This window comes from Thunnus albacares, chromosome 23, assembly GCF_914725855.1.
Source record: "Thunnus albacares chromosome 23, fThuAlb1.1, whole genome shotgun sequence".
In the NCBI taxonomy this organism is placed as follows: domain Eukaryota; kingdom Metazoa; phylum Chordata; class Actinopteri; order Scombriformes; family Scombridae; genus Thunnus; species Thunnus albacares.
In genome coordinates this window covers 17,893,718-17,910,711 of record NC_058128.1, presented here as the reverse complement: position 1 = coordinate 17,910,711, position 16,994 = coordinate 17,893,718, and the positions used below count along the sequence as shown (strand labels likewise).

General features: G+C 42.0%; 1 protein-coding gene and 1 long non-coding RNA gene across 18 annotated transcripts in view; one reads left to right on the top strand and one right to left on the bottom strand.

Moving 5' to 3' along the window:
• sox5 (SRY-box transcription factor 5) overlaps window positions 1–6,498 on the top strand; it is a 111,193-nt gene extending 104,695 nt beyond the window's left edge. For all 4 annotated transcript variants that reach the window (XM_044344140.1, XM_044344138.1, XM_044344137.1 and 1 more), the window contains exons 12-15: window positions 2,345–2,447; window positions 2,703–2,876; window positions 4,113–4,329; window positions 5,061–6,498. In XM_044344140.1, the coding sequence (XP_044200075.1) occupies window positions 2,345–2,447; window positions 2,703–2,876; window positions 4,113–4,329; window positions 5,061–5,358 (792 nt within the window). In that variant the 3' untranslated portion in view covers window positions 5,359–6,498. The remainder of the gene's footprint in view (window positions 1–2,344; window positions 2,448–2,702; window positions 2,877–4,112; window positions 4,330–5,060) is intronic.
• Window positions 1–16,994, bottom strand: part of LOC122975619 — a 292,897-nt gene that overhangs the window by 246,341 nt on the left and 29,562 nt on the right. The gene's annotated exons all lie outside the window — the stretch shown is intronic.

Sequence of the window (16,994 nt, the reverse complement as noted above, 5' to 3'; positions counted from 1 at the left end):
TTTTTACTCTCTCATTTGATGCGTTTCAAACAGTCAAACCCACACTGATCTATCTATAATTCAACATAAACCAAAGTCTATTGTACTATATGTAGTAATATACTGTAGATACTGTACAGCCTAATAGCCATTGAGATTAACACCAGGAGAAATGAGGGAACATCAAAGGATTTGACTGTTTTTCAGGAATACGCGAGGACATTTTACAGCTTGTTGCACACTTTCATTGCATTAAACGGAGACAATAAAGAGCATTAGTAAAATACTCCTACCTAATTTTATTGCACATTCTTTGTCATTTCTTGTTAAATGGCTGACTGTTAACCTATAGGATTTAGCTTACGAGGTGAAAAAGTGGTTTTCATTTCATTTTGGCTCATCCTCTCATCAATTTCATACCATTTATAATGGTCAATACTATTAAGAATTTTGTCAGCCTGATCCAGGAATATATTTTTCTCAGGAAATGTATTTTCTCATGTAAAATAAAGAATAGAAAAGGTGTTTTGTTTCTTTTGGAAGTAGTGTTAGATACACTAAAAAGCTATTAGGATGGATTCCTTTTTTAATTATAGACTTAGAATTTCAGATATCTTTTTTTTTTTTTTTGGAAAAGCGTGACTCTTTCTCAGCTTTCGAAGCCACGCGCTGACGCTGACTTCTGTTTTCCACGGCCCTTTGGCTTTGTGTTGCGTGAGTGTGAAGCCGGCGAGCTCTCAGCGTTCAGATACAACAGTGTCATCTCTGACACACTCAGAGGATTAGTTTTGTCGCTACTTTGTGTCTTGGCTCGAGTGTCAGCCATTCAATCCACTTTTCTCATGGACTGTACTGGGGCTTAATGTCAGACTAGGCTGACATCCACTCTGTCTCCCTGTTCAGCTCTGTCTCTGCCACACACACACACACACACACACACACATACTGCAAAAGCCCTTTGTAACATCATATTGAATCTTAAAATGTGTGAGACATATTTTGTGCTCTTTTTTTTTTCTTCCTGGAATGAGGTTTGAATGAAGCTTGTTTGAAATGAAGAAAATTCTTTTAAAATATTTTTGATTTACATACAAAATGACAAAAAATCATTCCACCTCACTGGCAGATTATTGTTAATTTATTAAAACAAAATAAATTAAAAATAAAATACTTTTTAAATGGCAAAAAAAAACAAAAAAAACAGAACATTTTCCACAATGTGTCTGGCTTTTATTCTCCCTCTCCCCTCTCGGTCTTTTTAGCCGTATTTATTCCAATCTGGGGGGGAAATTATCTCTAACAATTAAACTCTGTTGGACTAAAAACAGAGAAAATGCATTTCATTATCATTCTGCCCTCCCTCCATCCAGCCAGCCAGCTTGCCAGGGTCACATGTAAATGGAGAGGGACACTTTTTGGAAGGTTGTTTTAGAAGACGACAGTGTTTTCGGTAGTGCTCCTAATCGTATAATTATACTGTAAAATGCTGGCGCTGCTGCACCGCCGTGTGTTTGTGTGTGTGCGCCGACAGTCAGGTTCTAGAGTAGAGTGTGCCGGCTGCTTGCATTAAGCATGTAAATGCTCAGTAAATCAGCCTTTTATTGGTTGTAATAAATACCCAGGGGGCCGTACGGCGTGGCCTCGCTCTCGTCGGCGCTGCGCTCTCTCGTTCTCTCTCTCTCTAATGCGTCGACCCTCGGGGGCCTCTGCAAGAGAGAGGCAAGCCGCTGCACTCCACTCTCGCAGGTGGCTGCCAGGAGTCGCCACACACACACACACACACACACACACACACACACACACACACACACACACACACACACACACACACACACACACACACATAGAATATACAGTATACACACACAACAGTAAACACTCAAATAGGACTAAATGTAATCAACATTCTTGCACATGCAAACACACATGCAGATGTGTATCCAAGCATGCAGGCGCACAGCACTCTAACAATTTGATGTTGACATTACCATTTCCACATTTTGACATCGAAACAAACTCTCTACCGAAAACGCTGGTTTTTTTTTCTGCTTTCTCCATGTTTCGATCCATTGATAAAAATCATATTTATTTATTTTTTGAAGATTATTATTACTGAGATTCATTCATTCTTTGGTTACATCTGTCAAGGAGTTTATATATCTTATAAAAAAAACATTAGACATCTGAAGGGGAATGTCAACCGAGTCAGGAAATCCATTTAAATTCAACGATATGTTTAGGTGTAAAAGGAAACTAGACAATTGTTCGGCATCACTGCAGGTCTGTGGTTTCATTCATTCACGTATTGACAGTCACTGACTCACTCGCTGACCGACTGCAACTGTGAACTGTTTGTGTTGTTCAGGACAAGGCTGCCTTGGAGAGTCTGAGTCAACAGTTGAAACAGCAGGCAGAGGACAAGTTCAGCCACGCCATGCTGGACTTCACCATGAGCGGAGACTCTGACGGTAAGCATGCGCACACACACACACACGCACACACACTCATGTATGCAGTCATGATGGTGAGAATTACTGTGTGGTTTGTAAATTGGTAGGAAGAAGGATGTGATTCTTCTTGCAAATACTGTGATATATTTATTGGACAGGCTGTAATGGGAATTTTTTTTTTTTGTAAAGCACCAGTTGTTCATCTTTATTTTTAATTTATTTGACTTTTGCCTGACTCTCCTCACACCCTTCCTCTCATCTTTTCCGCCTCAGGCTCCCCCAGCGTGTCAGACTCCAGGATATTTCGGGAGGCTCGGGGTCGTGGCAGCAGCGAGCCGCACATCAAACGGCCGATGAACGCCTTCATGGTTTGGGCCAAGGACGAGAGGAGAAAGATTCTCCAGGCCTTCCCCGACATGCACAACTCCAACATCAGCAAGATCCTTGGTAAGCTATCCCGCCCCCCTTTACACACACACACACACACACACACACCATCAGTCCGCCGCTTTGAGTGACATGATCCTTTATCCTCCACCTTTATATCTCAACCCACCGCTCCATGTGTGCAACCCGAGCGAGAGGGAGATGCATGTATTGCCGGGATGTATTTCCTCACTTTCTCACACAAACGCACGCTCGCAGTGATTTCCTTACAAGCGGTGGCATCGTGTAAGCGGCTGTTAATGAACGGCTGGGGAGAGCACGGCTCCGACAAATGATGATATAATTCATTATGCATTAAACAAGCAGCGCGAGGCCGTCTGACATTTCCCCCGGACCGCCGGGATCGGCCCTGACATTTTAAAGAGCTCCTAAGCGTTTTATAACACAGGGAAATCTGGTTTTAATAAGCCTCCTCTCTCTCATTCTCTTTCTCTCTCCCTCTCTCTCTCTCCCTCTCTCTCTCTCAATTGCTAACAGATCGCAGAACAGAGAGAGAGAGAACAGCCAAGTGCTGACAGCTTTAACCCATTAAACATACAGTAGTCAAGTGCAAATTCAGACCAGATATGAAACACACAAGGGGAAGACATGCTGAAGATTACACCCACACACACACACACATACATACACACACACACACACGGGGGCCTGATACTACAAATCTATGAGCAGAAACTGAACTGAGAGAGGTGACAGCAGGTTAAGTGAAGTCCTCATTAGTTTCGATGAGTACCTGTCGTCCTCGCAGCTCTGCTCATTAACCTCGTTTTCTCTTGTTTTTTTTTTTTTCTCTTTCCGGGTGAGCCCAATCAACTTCCACCGCCATCTCTGTGTGTGCGTGTGTTTGTGTGTAAGCGTTCCTTAAATGCTGTCACACGTGTGACGGTATGCGCATGTGACATGGGGTCACGCATGCCGAACACACATTTGTTCCTCGCACACAATGTAATCGATCTCCGCGCGGGACACACATGCTCAATTTAAACCACATCTTCAAACTGATTTTTATCATCTTGCTCCTACAAAATGATCATAACCCTCCTTTAATGATTTATTTTTATGTTTACTGCTTTGCTGTTATTTTTTCATACTGTGCTTGTATTACATTTGCAGCCGTTTTTAATCTCTCTCATGTTCCTCTGTTGTGGAAAGCTCTTTGTAGCCGTTTTTCCGAAGAAATACAGAAGCGAAACTGATCATTATAATCATTAACAATGTGTCCCCTTCTCCGTCCAGGCTCACGCTGGAAAGCCATGACCAACCTGGAGAAGCAGCCCTACTACGAGGAGCAGGCCCGTCTCAGCAAGCAGCATCTGGAAAAATACCCGGACTACAAGTACAAGCCGAGGCCCAAACGCACCTGCCTGGTGGACGGCAAGAAGCTGCGCATAGGCGAGTACAAGGCCATCATGAGGTCCCGTCGACAGGAAATGAGACAGTACTTCAGTGTGGGGTAAGGGAACTGTCAGAGGAACACTGTGCGGGACAGTTTGTCAGAAGATGGCAAATAGTTTTTAGACATTAGTGGAATTTAATATTTGATATTCATATTCTCATGTGCACATATGTTGCATTTACAGTTTTACTTTATCTAAATTAACGGGATTTTTTTTTTTTTTTTTTAAATAAGTAAAACAGTTTCAAGTTAAATTTTTTCTTACAAAATTTCCTGTTTTTGATGTTTGTTGTCATTTCCTTTTTTCAATAAGCATTACCAACTAACAAAAGCTCGAGGACAGTGGTTCCCAACCTGGGGGTCAGGACCCCTGCAAGGGTCGCAAGATAAAGATGAACAGTCGTGAAATGATTAAGGGGATAAAAAGCTGATAAAGACATTTCTGCAACAATAACTTTTGTTACTTTTGTCAGAATGTCACCTAATCTTTGCTTTTTTGTCTTGATAATTACTTGATCGTTGTATCTCTCTCACCTCTTTGCCTCAAAAAGAAATAAAAGACACTTTCACTTTTTTCTGGTGACAACCTGTAAACATATTCAATTGGTGACGTGGTTGCAAGGGGTAACCAGACAAAAAAAAGTTTAGGAACCACTGCTTAAGGAGACATTGAAGTATTTCTCATCCTCAGAAGTAGAACTGTCTAAGACTTCAGTTTGAAACTATCACAGGGGCTTGAACGCTGCCTTTCTTGTAGTGAAATACTTCTCCCTCTCTGTGCATCACAGGCAGCAGGGTCAGTTGCCCCTGTCCTCAGCAGGCGTGGTCTACCCAGGTGCCCTCTCCATGGCGGGAATGCCGTCACCCCAGATGCCCTCAGAGCACTCAAGCATGTCCAGCAGCCCCGAGCCCAACGCCAACCACCACCAGACCCCGCACATGGCTGGCCTGAAGGGGGACGAGCCTCGCATAAAGGAGGAGGAGCTACGGCTGGACGACAGCAACGGCGACGTGTACGACGACTTCGACTACGAGGACGAAGAGGCTGATTACGCCAGCGATAACGAGAACCATATCACCCAATAGGACGGCGTGAGAGCCGCCTACTTTTTAAGCCAATCACAGCTGGTTAATCCCACAAAATCCCAAACCCACCAATCAGGAAGAAAACCTCCTCTTTTGCCAATCACCCTGAGTCCCAATTTCACAAAACCCGCCACCCTTTCTCCCTCTTGACTAACACGGACTCTGTTCTCAGAGCCAAATCCCTCCCACTGGAGTCCTGATACCAGCATCTGATCAATCAACTGAAGCACAGGACCTGTCACTCACACTGACTGTTACACAAACTGGAGTCTGGGAGGAAGAGACGACTAAGCCAGCTCTGAAGCTCGCTGAGGAATATTCAAGTACTACTGCAAGAGTCTGATACCGAGGCGAGTGTAATGCCACGAGTGAGGAGAAATAAAAATCACACTCAGAAAGCAACCTTTTAGACCCGTTTGTAAACAAGGAGACATTTTAAAATTAAAAACGCAACAGTGGACCTGTCAAAGGCGAACAGATGACACTTTAAGATGGCGGACCTGTTTATTATCAAGAGACACTTTTAAAAAAACAGCTTTTTTTGTTCTTGGTTCTATAATATTCTCACTCAGGTACACGGTGCCAATAAGTGGCTTGTGAATGTGATTTGTTGTTTTTGTGCTACAAGTTTGAATAATAATAGAAAAAAGAGACATTTCTTTTTTCCCCTTTTGTTGTAAAGCACCTGAAAGACATCAGACATGTTTATTTTTAACAAAAAGATATCTTTTTCTTCGACCTCGCAGTGTGCTGTCAGCGGTTCCCCCTTTTTTTCTCTGTGTTTTTGTGACTGCCCGCTCCCCACCCCCCTTGTTCACAATCCTATGGGACGGTCCAGCCAGGACTGACCACAGCGTGGACTGTCCCGCGTCGAGGGATTTTTCAGGGGTGGGGAAGGGGAGTCTCTCTGGCGTCACGGAGCAGAAACGAAAGCGCTGTGTTGTGAGACAATCCACCAGTTTTTCTTCTGGCTCCGTCCCCTCTATCTTGATCTCGTCCAGGGCAGAACAGCAGTACGACTTAGCTTGAAACATCCGACAGTGTGTGCTGTGTGTACTCATTTATTGGGCGTTTGCACATGTGTGTAAAATCTAGAGAAAGAGGCAAAAAAAAAAAAAAAAAAAAAAAAAGGAAAAGAAAGACAGGCAACTCTTACTGCTGCTGTTAACTGCTATATACGACACACGCATATAAACACACACAACTGTTGTTATGTCCCCCAGTGTTTTCCTGCTCCCTCCAATTAACGTCGTCCTGCTGTCCCCAGTGGGCGGAGCCGAGGTGAAGTCAGCCAGTCAGTGTTTCTGTTTGTATTTGAATACTGTATTTTATTATTTCTCTTCAAACTGCCTCTAGTCTAATATTATTAACAATAATTATAAGGATGGTCAGCGTTTCCTAAGTTTAGTAAGTTATGTACAGTATAATTTATTTTTCTCCTCTTTATCGGGTTTTTATGACCATATGAAACTATGACAGTCAATGAAACATTATTCTATTTAGCTGGTAGGTATTTAGATCTAAACAAAAAGTTGTCATTTTACCTTGCTTTGTTTTGCATTACTTTGTTCCCTTCTTTTTTGATGCGTTCGTTTTGTATTAATCCTGCGGAGGGCGGGCGGGCGGAGTCAGGACAGCGAGCTGGACTGACAGACTCGACGCAGCCCTCCTCCGAGCTGAAGACGTAACCTTTTCATGTCCAAACCCATTTCTAAGAAGCACTCAGACTCTGTGCAGTCAGAGAAAAAGAAGAACATGATTTTTTTTTTTTTTTTAAATTGTTATTATAATTTTATTTGTAATGGTTATTATAATGTATAATGTGAAGTTTCCTCTCTTTAATTTTGCCTTTTTTTTTTTTTTTTTTTTTTGGGAAATCAGTTTTTATCACTTTTGGAAACTGTTTTCTGTGAACAAAGAGTCCCGTCCCCGTTTACTAGTTTGGCCGCCCCACCGAGACACAGTGGAACATCTTTGGCTTGGATCCACACACACAACACACACACATACACACACACACATAAATGCACACACACAATCACTAACACACACATTTAAAATGAAGAGATTATCATGACAACCAAACGAATCCTATGCTGTCCTTTTTCTGTTTCTTGAAATCTAGATTTCTAGATTTCAAATCCTGTACATATGTTTTGTTTTTGTGAGAGCAGTGATTTCTTTCTTTTTTTTTTAATCATAGGAAAGCAGTGTTTACTATGATCCACCAAGGATGTTCCACTGTGTGTGTGTGAGATAGAGAGAGAGAGAGAGAGCGAGAGAGAGAGAGCAAGAGAGAGAGAGAGAGAGAGAGGCGACCAGGCGGATCAACAGTATCTTTAAAGTCACTTCTCATCAGGAGCCCTTTGCTTTGTTTTAGCTCCACGCGATGCTACAGGAGCCATGACTACTCTTCAGGTGTGCTGTCACATAGTGATCCCCACGTTTCACAATCATCCTCGCTATAGATGTTCGCTACATGCCACATAATGAGCCTCTTAATTTTTGCTGTATAGTCACCCCTGTTATCACACCATGGTTCAACCCGATGCTGGAGAGAGGGGACTAAGTGGATCAATCCATTTTTAGGGTATCCGGGGGGTGGGGGGGGGCATTAAGATGTCAATCATCCCTGCTGGCAAGGTCTGTCCCCATATCAAGACAATGAAGATGATGATGATGATGATGATGATGATAATGATATTATTTAAGACAATCAAAGTCATGAGTGGAGCTCAAAACAAAGTAAGAATTATTACAAGTTAAAAAAAAAATATCTTACCATCTCAACTTGAAAAATCAAGAAAGATAATTATGTAAATATAACATAGAGTTATAGATTTATATTTTGTTCATAACACAGTGTAATATAAGTTGTATATTTCTTTTTTCTCTCCCTCTGTCTCTTTTATTGATGTTATCCATGCCACAGAAAAGCAGGAGTCGCAGTACTCTCACAAAAAAAATGAAGAAAAATATCAAAGAAATAAAGAAAAACAAGAAAAAAAAAAAAAAGCCGTGGGCTGCCACCACCATCTGTTCTAAGTTCACTTTTTTTTCAGTATTACTGCCAGACAAGGCTCTAATAAAGACAGCAATGTGTTCAGTAAAACTTCTGCTGGTCCTGGTCACTTCTTTGCTCCACGCACACGTTCACACAATGGCTTTACAGTTCCAACACAGTCACATAAACAGACACGTATACACTGCCATGTCCTTCTTTTCACAAACATGCAACAAGACTTAGTTAGTGAATGCATCTACACTTGTTTATGTGATTTTAATAAAATCAAAAAGATAAACGGGTAGATTTGCACAAACTGTTAGACTTATATTAGATTTTGAAAGGCATTATGAGGTGATATACAGTAGGAATCTAATTCAAAGTGCTGCTGCGCTATTTTACACCTGGGTTTTCTTCAACATTTCTTTCCGTCCGCCACTCGGTGACACAATGTGAGCCATCATGGCGGTGGCACTGGCCATGTGTCGCCGAAAAAATTCAATCATCTCTATAACAACGTGTTAATTATGCTAAGTCCACCTTCTTGCCCCTCCAATCAGAGGGCCAGCTGGGAGGCGTGGAGCTGAATCATGGCCCGTTAGCAACCTGATAACCTAATTAAGTACAACAAGGGACACGCGAGGAGAGGAGAGGAGAGGAGAGGAGAGGAGAGGAGAGGGGGGGTGAGTGATGAAATGTGTGTGTGCGCAACTCACAAAAAAAAAAAAAAAAAAAAAAAAAGAGGGGGGGGGGGTTGAGACTGTGTGCACTCTCCGTCTTGCTATAAGCTCCGTCAAAGCGCCTGATACCAGATGCACATGCTGCTGACAACCAATTTAAAAGCAAATCTTTAATTGATGCTCAGTTAAGGATGTTCGGGATGTTCATTCCCCCACTTTCAAGGGTTAAAAAACACAAAACCCCACTCAGTGTGCCCATTTAAATGCTGTCCCCATCTGTGTCCATATGTTCCCCCAATCAACCCCCACCTCCCGGTCCGACGCTCTGCGCATGAAAACAGTTAAATGCACTCAGAGGAGATGATTTTACGTGCTTTGCTAATTACCATAGTTCCACACACAAAAAAAAAGCCCTTTGATGCAATAAAGAGGCGCGATGGGGGCAGATCCACAACTCCTACGGTAAGTGAGGGACTTAGTTGTTCTCTGGGCGTTGTGAATTTTTCAGTGGCAGCCTGGAGGTAAAAACCTGAGAAAAGGTTTATGTGTGAATAGTTGAAGAGCAAGAAGAGGGGATGCAGATTTTCTTTTTCTTTTATTGTCAGCAGTAAATGGAATGCTGGAGGAAGCAAACAGTGGCTAGACCCACAGATTAAATCACACACACACACACACACACACACACACACACACACACACACACACACACACACACACCCTAAGGTGTACTGTAGGAGTTGGCTCAGCTTAAACCACAATGATCCACTGGCTATTTCCATCACAATAGTTGAGACAAAAGAATGAAAACTATTACAGTGGGCACATATTTACATTTGAATGCCTGTGCCGTATTTTCTGTGCCTGTGATTTAACTTTTTCTGCTTGTACAGATCCGTGATATCTCAAGAACAAAACTATTTGAGAGTTGTGCATGTGTTCATGAATGTCACGCACTTATATTTGTTGTGATGCTCGCGCCTGTGCGCATGTGTCTGGGCGAACGTGTGACTTTGAGCAGGGCCCTCTCTGCACCGGCTGGTTGAAATATGCAGTTTTCAACCGTGGGTGTTTGGAAATTGAGTGAAAACGATGTCACATTAATGATTTAAAGTCGGTAATAGGATGTGCTGTGACGCTGAGCCGCCAGCTAAGCTGAGTTTAAGGCTCCGGCGTTAATGTATTCATGAGGAGGAGGGATTACACAGAGACAAGAGCAGCTAGAGAGCTGAGTGCAGCAGAGCAGCCGGGGCCAACAGGCCTGCTAGATATTATATATAACTACATTTATACTGCGTGAGTACATGTTTCACAATGCAGGAGGTAGGACTACACACACACATATACACACACACACACACACACACAGAGTATTGTAAAGCTGCAGAGTGGAATTAAAAAGAAGAAAAATGAGCCAAGAGGCTTACAGAAAAAAATGCTTGATATTAAAATTATATTTGACATTACAGCAACGAAAAATAATAAATAACAATGTTATTTATTATTTTTTACTGATGAAAAGAATGCTCTCTAAATGTGTGAATGACTTTAAAAATAAAAGATCTTTTGAGACAATACGAGTGGGACAGGACAAACAGCACACTGACATTAACTTGACAATCTGAAATCCAAAGCAAGCACAGTTTAAATAATAGTTTAATATCAAAAACTAAAATGTAAGAAAAGCCTGAGAAACTAAGTTCTCTACTTTAAAAATATAATATTATTCAGTTGATTCTAGTAGCAAACAGAATAGCAAAAAAGATTACAATTACATATTAATTCTAGCCCCAAAAATGACATACTATTACAAATACATGTTTATCTGGTGGTGCCGTTTCTTTGATTCCGGCAGCCCTGTTAATCCCCTGTCTAACACGCTAATGTATACACAAACTGCAGCATCATTAAAACAGGGAAAGGCGATCATAAAAGTCTCATAAAAATGATTTCAGCAAAGTACTTAAGCTGCAAAAAATTTCAAATATTTCTTCAAGTCGTTCCTCATTTCTCAAACGATGTTAAAAAAGTGAGGAGGGCTGTGTGTCTGGCCGTTAATATTAGGTGGTTGATACTTTAAGAGTCCATAAAATAATCCCATATCAGAAAGTGCCTGCACTCAAACCATAAAATTAAAGTAACACGATGCTGTGAGGGAAAATAAAATATAAATATGCAAGCATATGGTATATTAAATATATATATTTTTTAGCATTTTGGCAGACGGCCACCCAGTTACTTTATTTTCCAGGATTTAAGTGTGAGTGTGTAGTTTTACGCGAAAGATTAATGTGTGACAGTTCACATGTAGCACATGTCACATTATCACATGACAGCACTGCTCCGTCCTTGTGTCTTTTAGATACAAACATGACAAATTACGTTGTATCTGGCATCTGTTGTTTCTGGAGGGGTGAAAGATTGACTCAACACAAGACGAGGAGGGAAAAGAAAAAAAAAAAAAAAAGAAAGAAAAGCGGTAGAGTGGCCGATGACCGAGCAGATATTAGCTGTAATCACGGGTGTGACTTCCTCTCTTCTCACCATAACTTCATCCACTTCCTTCAGTCAGGTTTCAATAAGCAAAGTAATCAGCGTGACACGAGACAAACAATCACAAAGCGCCGTCAGTGTTTGAGCGACGGGCCTAATGTGACAGATCTGAGAGCGGCGGCGTGTGAGGGACAGGCGTGGCACGCGGTGCAACAGCGAGGCCCGCGGGCTGATCCCCAATCAAGACTGGGAAACTGGCTCGACGCCTGTGACACGTCGCCCCTCTGCTCAGACGCCACTCTCACATGAAAAACTCACCGGCTGCAGCGGCGGCGGCGGCAGCTGGCCTACTTTTCACCCCTCTCTCCCTGTCTGTCCCCATCAAAATATATCTTATTTTTAATTTCCCTTCATCTATCAGCCTGTCCGTGCCTTGATTGTGGTTTTCTCAATGATGTGTGCTCACTTCTTTTATTCAGAAGCCTTCCTGTCTGTTTGCTGCCTTTTTTACTTTCCTTTCTTGTCCCTTTCGTTCACCTTTGACCTCAATGGTTTGAGTTTTCTTCCTGCAGAAACATCACACTACATAAAATTTGTGAAAATCGTTGAACTACACATTTACAAAACTTTTTGTGATTTGGAAGAATGATCCAAGAATTCAAGGCTGAGTGGATGTGACAGACTATCAAAGTTTTACACTGTTTTGCTTGCTTATTTTGAAGTGGCAAATTGACATTTATGTAACAGTCTCATAAAAACATAATCGTGATATAACGAATAAGAAGAGTGGAAATGATAGATCCTGAGATGTTAATGTGTAGGTGGGCCGATCACACAAGAGCCACAAAACTTTTCACGGCAAACTTAAAAACATGATGTTGTTTGCTGAGCAGCAGTATCAAAGCGAGATAAAAAAGCCCGTGGGTGCTTTAACGTCATTCCATGAAATATATATTTTTTTGAAACAAGAAAAAAAAAAACCTGTAAAACTGTTATTTTCTCTCCCCATCAACACCCTAATGCACACATGCAAATATTATGCTAATAGTATGTTAATTGGTGAAGTAGCTGCAAAGCAGCCCTGCTGTTCAAATGACTGGTGAGAAAATAGGTGGGGTCAGTCGCAAGCTGTAAAAGCAGCTCCAACACAAATAAACAAAACCCTCGGGGATTAACAGAACAAGGGCCAGTGATAAACGGATGAGAAGAGAGACAGGGAATACAACAGGCTGTAAGCGAGGGGACAAGGGAAACAGCTCAGGGATATGGAAATACGGAGAAGCAGAGGGACATGGGTAAAAGGAATAAGTGGAGGAAGAGGGGTAAAAGGGGTTTATGTGGGAGACACGGGGATTAAACAGGGACACGGTAAGGAATAAGAAACAGGACAGAGGTAAAACAAATAAGGGTAAAGAAGGCAGAAAGGGAGACATTAAAGGGAAAAGGAAAGGGGTAAAAGGAGGAAGTAGATAAAAGGATAAAGAAGTAAGCAGTACAAAAGGAGTTAGGAATAAGAAAGGAGAAAAGAATAAGGACAGATTAGTATATGAGTGGAGGAAAAGGGAGAGAAACAATTAAAGTTCCTCATGCGAGTTTTAAATCGTAAAGGGAATAATAAGTAAGAAGGGATACAGATGTGAGGGTCAGAGGGAGAAAATGAAGGAGTAAAGACTAATAAGAACAGAAAGGATGAAATTTTGTCGTCCCTATACGGGGGAATAACTGTCAACCTGCTGAAATCTCTCACCAGACATCATCATCATCATGTTGTCTCGGAGGGAATTACTCCGTCTAAATATACTGTAAAACACATTGCAAAAAACTTCCAGCACTGCTCCCGAAAAGGAGACTCAGACTACCAAATATTTTTGTCTGTCAAGATCGATAGGCAGTCACAGAGTCATACATTCTTGCCGTGACTTGGCCGAGAGACGTGGAAAATGACACATCGGACCCTGCCGTCTTTCCTGACTTGCACACATACGTAGGCGCTGGAGAGAGCTCGCCAGGGATCGACTCCACTGTTCCTCCTGACACCACCGAGAACTAATGGATATGTATGAGAGCTAATAATGCTAATAAAACATCATTCCTATTTTGCATTGCCATGTTTACAGTTGTGCAAACTGGGCGAGAAGAAGCAAAAAAAAAACAAAAAACATGCTAGAGTCTTTATCAGGTGTTTCAGATGCAGACACCTTATGCATAACAGTCACTTCTGAGGTCACAAAGGTCACCAACGCACACAATACAACATGAAAGAATACCTTCACATTCAGGAGATGCATCTGTCAGAAACAATTGATATGGAAGATGCTGGTGAGGTAACACAAAGCGTACCATAATATTAAGGATTGCAGGGGTTATAAAGTTCAAAGATATATAAAGTACAAACAAGTTCTGGGAAATTCTTCTACACAATTATCAAGAGATTCATGAAGTCTGTTTGTCCAAAAGGAATTAAACTCTCCATACCCCATGTTGCAACATATAATTGTTTGGTGTATTGAGAGTTATGAAACATTACAGTAGGAACACCCTAAATAAATAAAGCACCCTATCATTTTCTGATGAATCTGTCAGGGGCTTTATAGCGCCAGGCCTCCAGTGCCTCTGGTTGTTTCCTGAGTGTAGCGTAATGTGTAAGTGCTCAGCGGGGCCTGGCAGGAACAACGCTATTTGGAAACTGTCAGTGTCCGCTCCATGCCAACCAGCCACAAGATACCCCCCCACCACCACCACCACCCCCCCTCCTCCCCTCAAACCTCCCGAAAAACATCCCCTCTGGAACTTCAGTGGCTGCCAGTTTCTCAGACAGCCCACCGCTGACCCCTTCAGGCCAGGAAACTGTCGTCCAGCCAAGAAGCCAAAGAGCCCACGGGCCCCTCTTCTCTCCCCCCCCTTCCCCACCCCCCCTTCAGTCTCTAAGATGGCTGTGTTGGCTGCTCACTCAGGCCTGGGAAAGAAAGGCAGAGAGACACAGAAATCAAATGAGGAAAGGGAGAAAGAGAGAGAGAGTGCTCAAGTTTGCATTTTTAATTTGATCGCCTCGTCACTTCATTTTGCTCCAAGATTAAAAAGCCCACTTATTCCTCTCTTTGCTTTGGATTTTTCCTCTTTTTTTTTTTTTTTTTTTTATTAATATGATAAGGATTTCCCCAGTGTGCAGACGCCACAAGCCACCAGCAGACAGCCATGTGTCCTGACAGTTGACTTTGAATCAAAGTTGAGATTAACTTGATTTTGCCAGCTTTGTTTTTCTGTTTATTTTTATTTTCAGACAAAAGGTTACAGGAAGGTTGCACGAAAGACAAACTGCCCTCTTGGTTGTCGTCACATATTTGTCCACCCTCCTTTTGTGTCCCCTCTCGTTGCAACCAAATATGACCAGCTGGTTCTATCTCGCTGCCCCTCTCCACCCCACACACCCCACCCCCCCCGGGCCCTGTGCCGGAATTGTTAAGACTTTCTCGTTTGGGACAAATCCAGGACGATCCAGCCGCAGTGTGGTAGGGAGAGGGAGAGAGAGAGAAACACACAGGAAAAGAGAGACAGGAAGAGACGTGATAGCGGAGGGATTGTCGGTTTAAAGTTTAAACTTCGAACAGCTGCTGTAGCGCGAGGGTCAGAGGGATTTCCTGGATGGAGGTGTCCTAATGGCTTGGTGTTAATATGAATTCATAGACGACCCATTAGCGCCCTTCGCTAACCCACCACCTCCTCCTCTTCCTCAGCCCCACCATAATGGCCCTGGCTCTGGCCGCTAGTCTGCATGCAGCGGATATAGCATGGATTTATTCTGATGTTCCCAGGGATTACACCCTCAGTGAGCTCTGTATTATGAGTAGATTTAGGCCCATAACTCCTGAAGATAAGGGGGGATTGGGGCGATTGTTTAAACGGCATGTTAGCCATCATAGCTGTGACACAGGGCAGACTGTGTGTGTGTGTGTGTGTGTGTGTGTGAGAGAGAGAGAAAGATTCAGGACAAAACGTTCAGAGTATTGATGTTCATTGAAATTCCAATCCAATCTCATTCACAACACTATTCTGAAATGCTTTAAATGAATTCAAATGAATGCTTTATGTAACTGAAATGCTTTTTGGATAATGAAAAGCTTTTGGTAGCATTAATCAAAAGGGAAATTCCACCGATTATGCACAATCGGTGGAATTTATTTTCACATCGTCGCTTTGGTAGGGTTTCAACCGTTTCATGAAAGAAGAAATATTACAAAATGATAGATTGTACAATGTAAGCAAAATTGTGGTTCTTTTTTTAAGAGGAAAAGAAGAGTCATTTGAAAAATGAATAGTACTTTTGCACAATGGATCTGTGGAATATGTGCAATATTGGGTTACAGAATTCGAATAAAGGAGTTTCAAACTTTGAATCTGACTCAGTATGATCCAAATCTATTTTAATTTAAGTCATTTCCCAAACTGACAAGCATGTAATAAAAGCTATTTACAATGATAAATTGTAGCACAAAACTGAAACAACTGTTTCAAGCCAAAGAACGATGCAGTTACAGAGAGACATCCAGTCTTCCTGATGTCCCGTTGGTTTCCTGGACATAAATTTGGAGCTCCGGCATGCTGCTGCTCGACAGATGTGTGAGTTCTGGTATTGTGGTCGGAGCACAGTGTGGCTAAGCAGCCCTGTGGTGAGGCTCTTTACAAGGCCTCAGGGACAACTGAGAGACCACTCTGACCACAAAACACAGCTCCATAAACACAGTCAGAGAGCCTGACTTCGGCAGAGGACGGCCAGCACACGGAGCCAAGGACCGGAGGTCTGTGGGATAGCTTCACTCACGACGACTAAGTGTCTCACAGTGGAGCTTTTAGTCTGTGACATGGATGTCAAGGTTTGTACTGATGTTCAAAGTTGCATTCAGCATGTTTTCATGTGATAATACACCAACTGAAAACTATGCAGTTTCCCCTTGTTTGCCCATATTACATTTTGGTCTCAGATACAGTCCATTGATAAGTGATTAGTCAAAACTTAACAAAATCAAAAATTCAAAACTGCTCTCTTAAACAACAGTGAGTGAGAGGTCCATTCTGACAAAGCTGGACTAAAGATGTTCAACCATCTCTGCTCCAGCCGTGAGAAAGAATTCAAGATACATCAAAGCTTGTTAAAAACATGATCTAACCTGCCAAAAACAAATGAAATAAAAATCAGATTTAAAATTCAGAAAGCTTGTAGTCATTACAGAGCTATTCTCCTCTTATCATCAACTTAATACTGTATATAGTATATGTTTAACAGTATAAATACAATAGAGAGACATACCTCAGTAATCTGTAAATGCACTTTATGCATATTCTCCAGCAATGTCTGCAAAAAGCATATACTGCTGCATAACACATATACTGCTGCAGACGCACAGACACTTTGGTGAAGGATTAATTACCCACAGACTACACGCTGTCACTAAACTGCACATTTC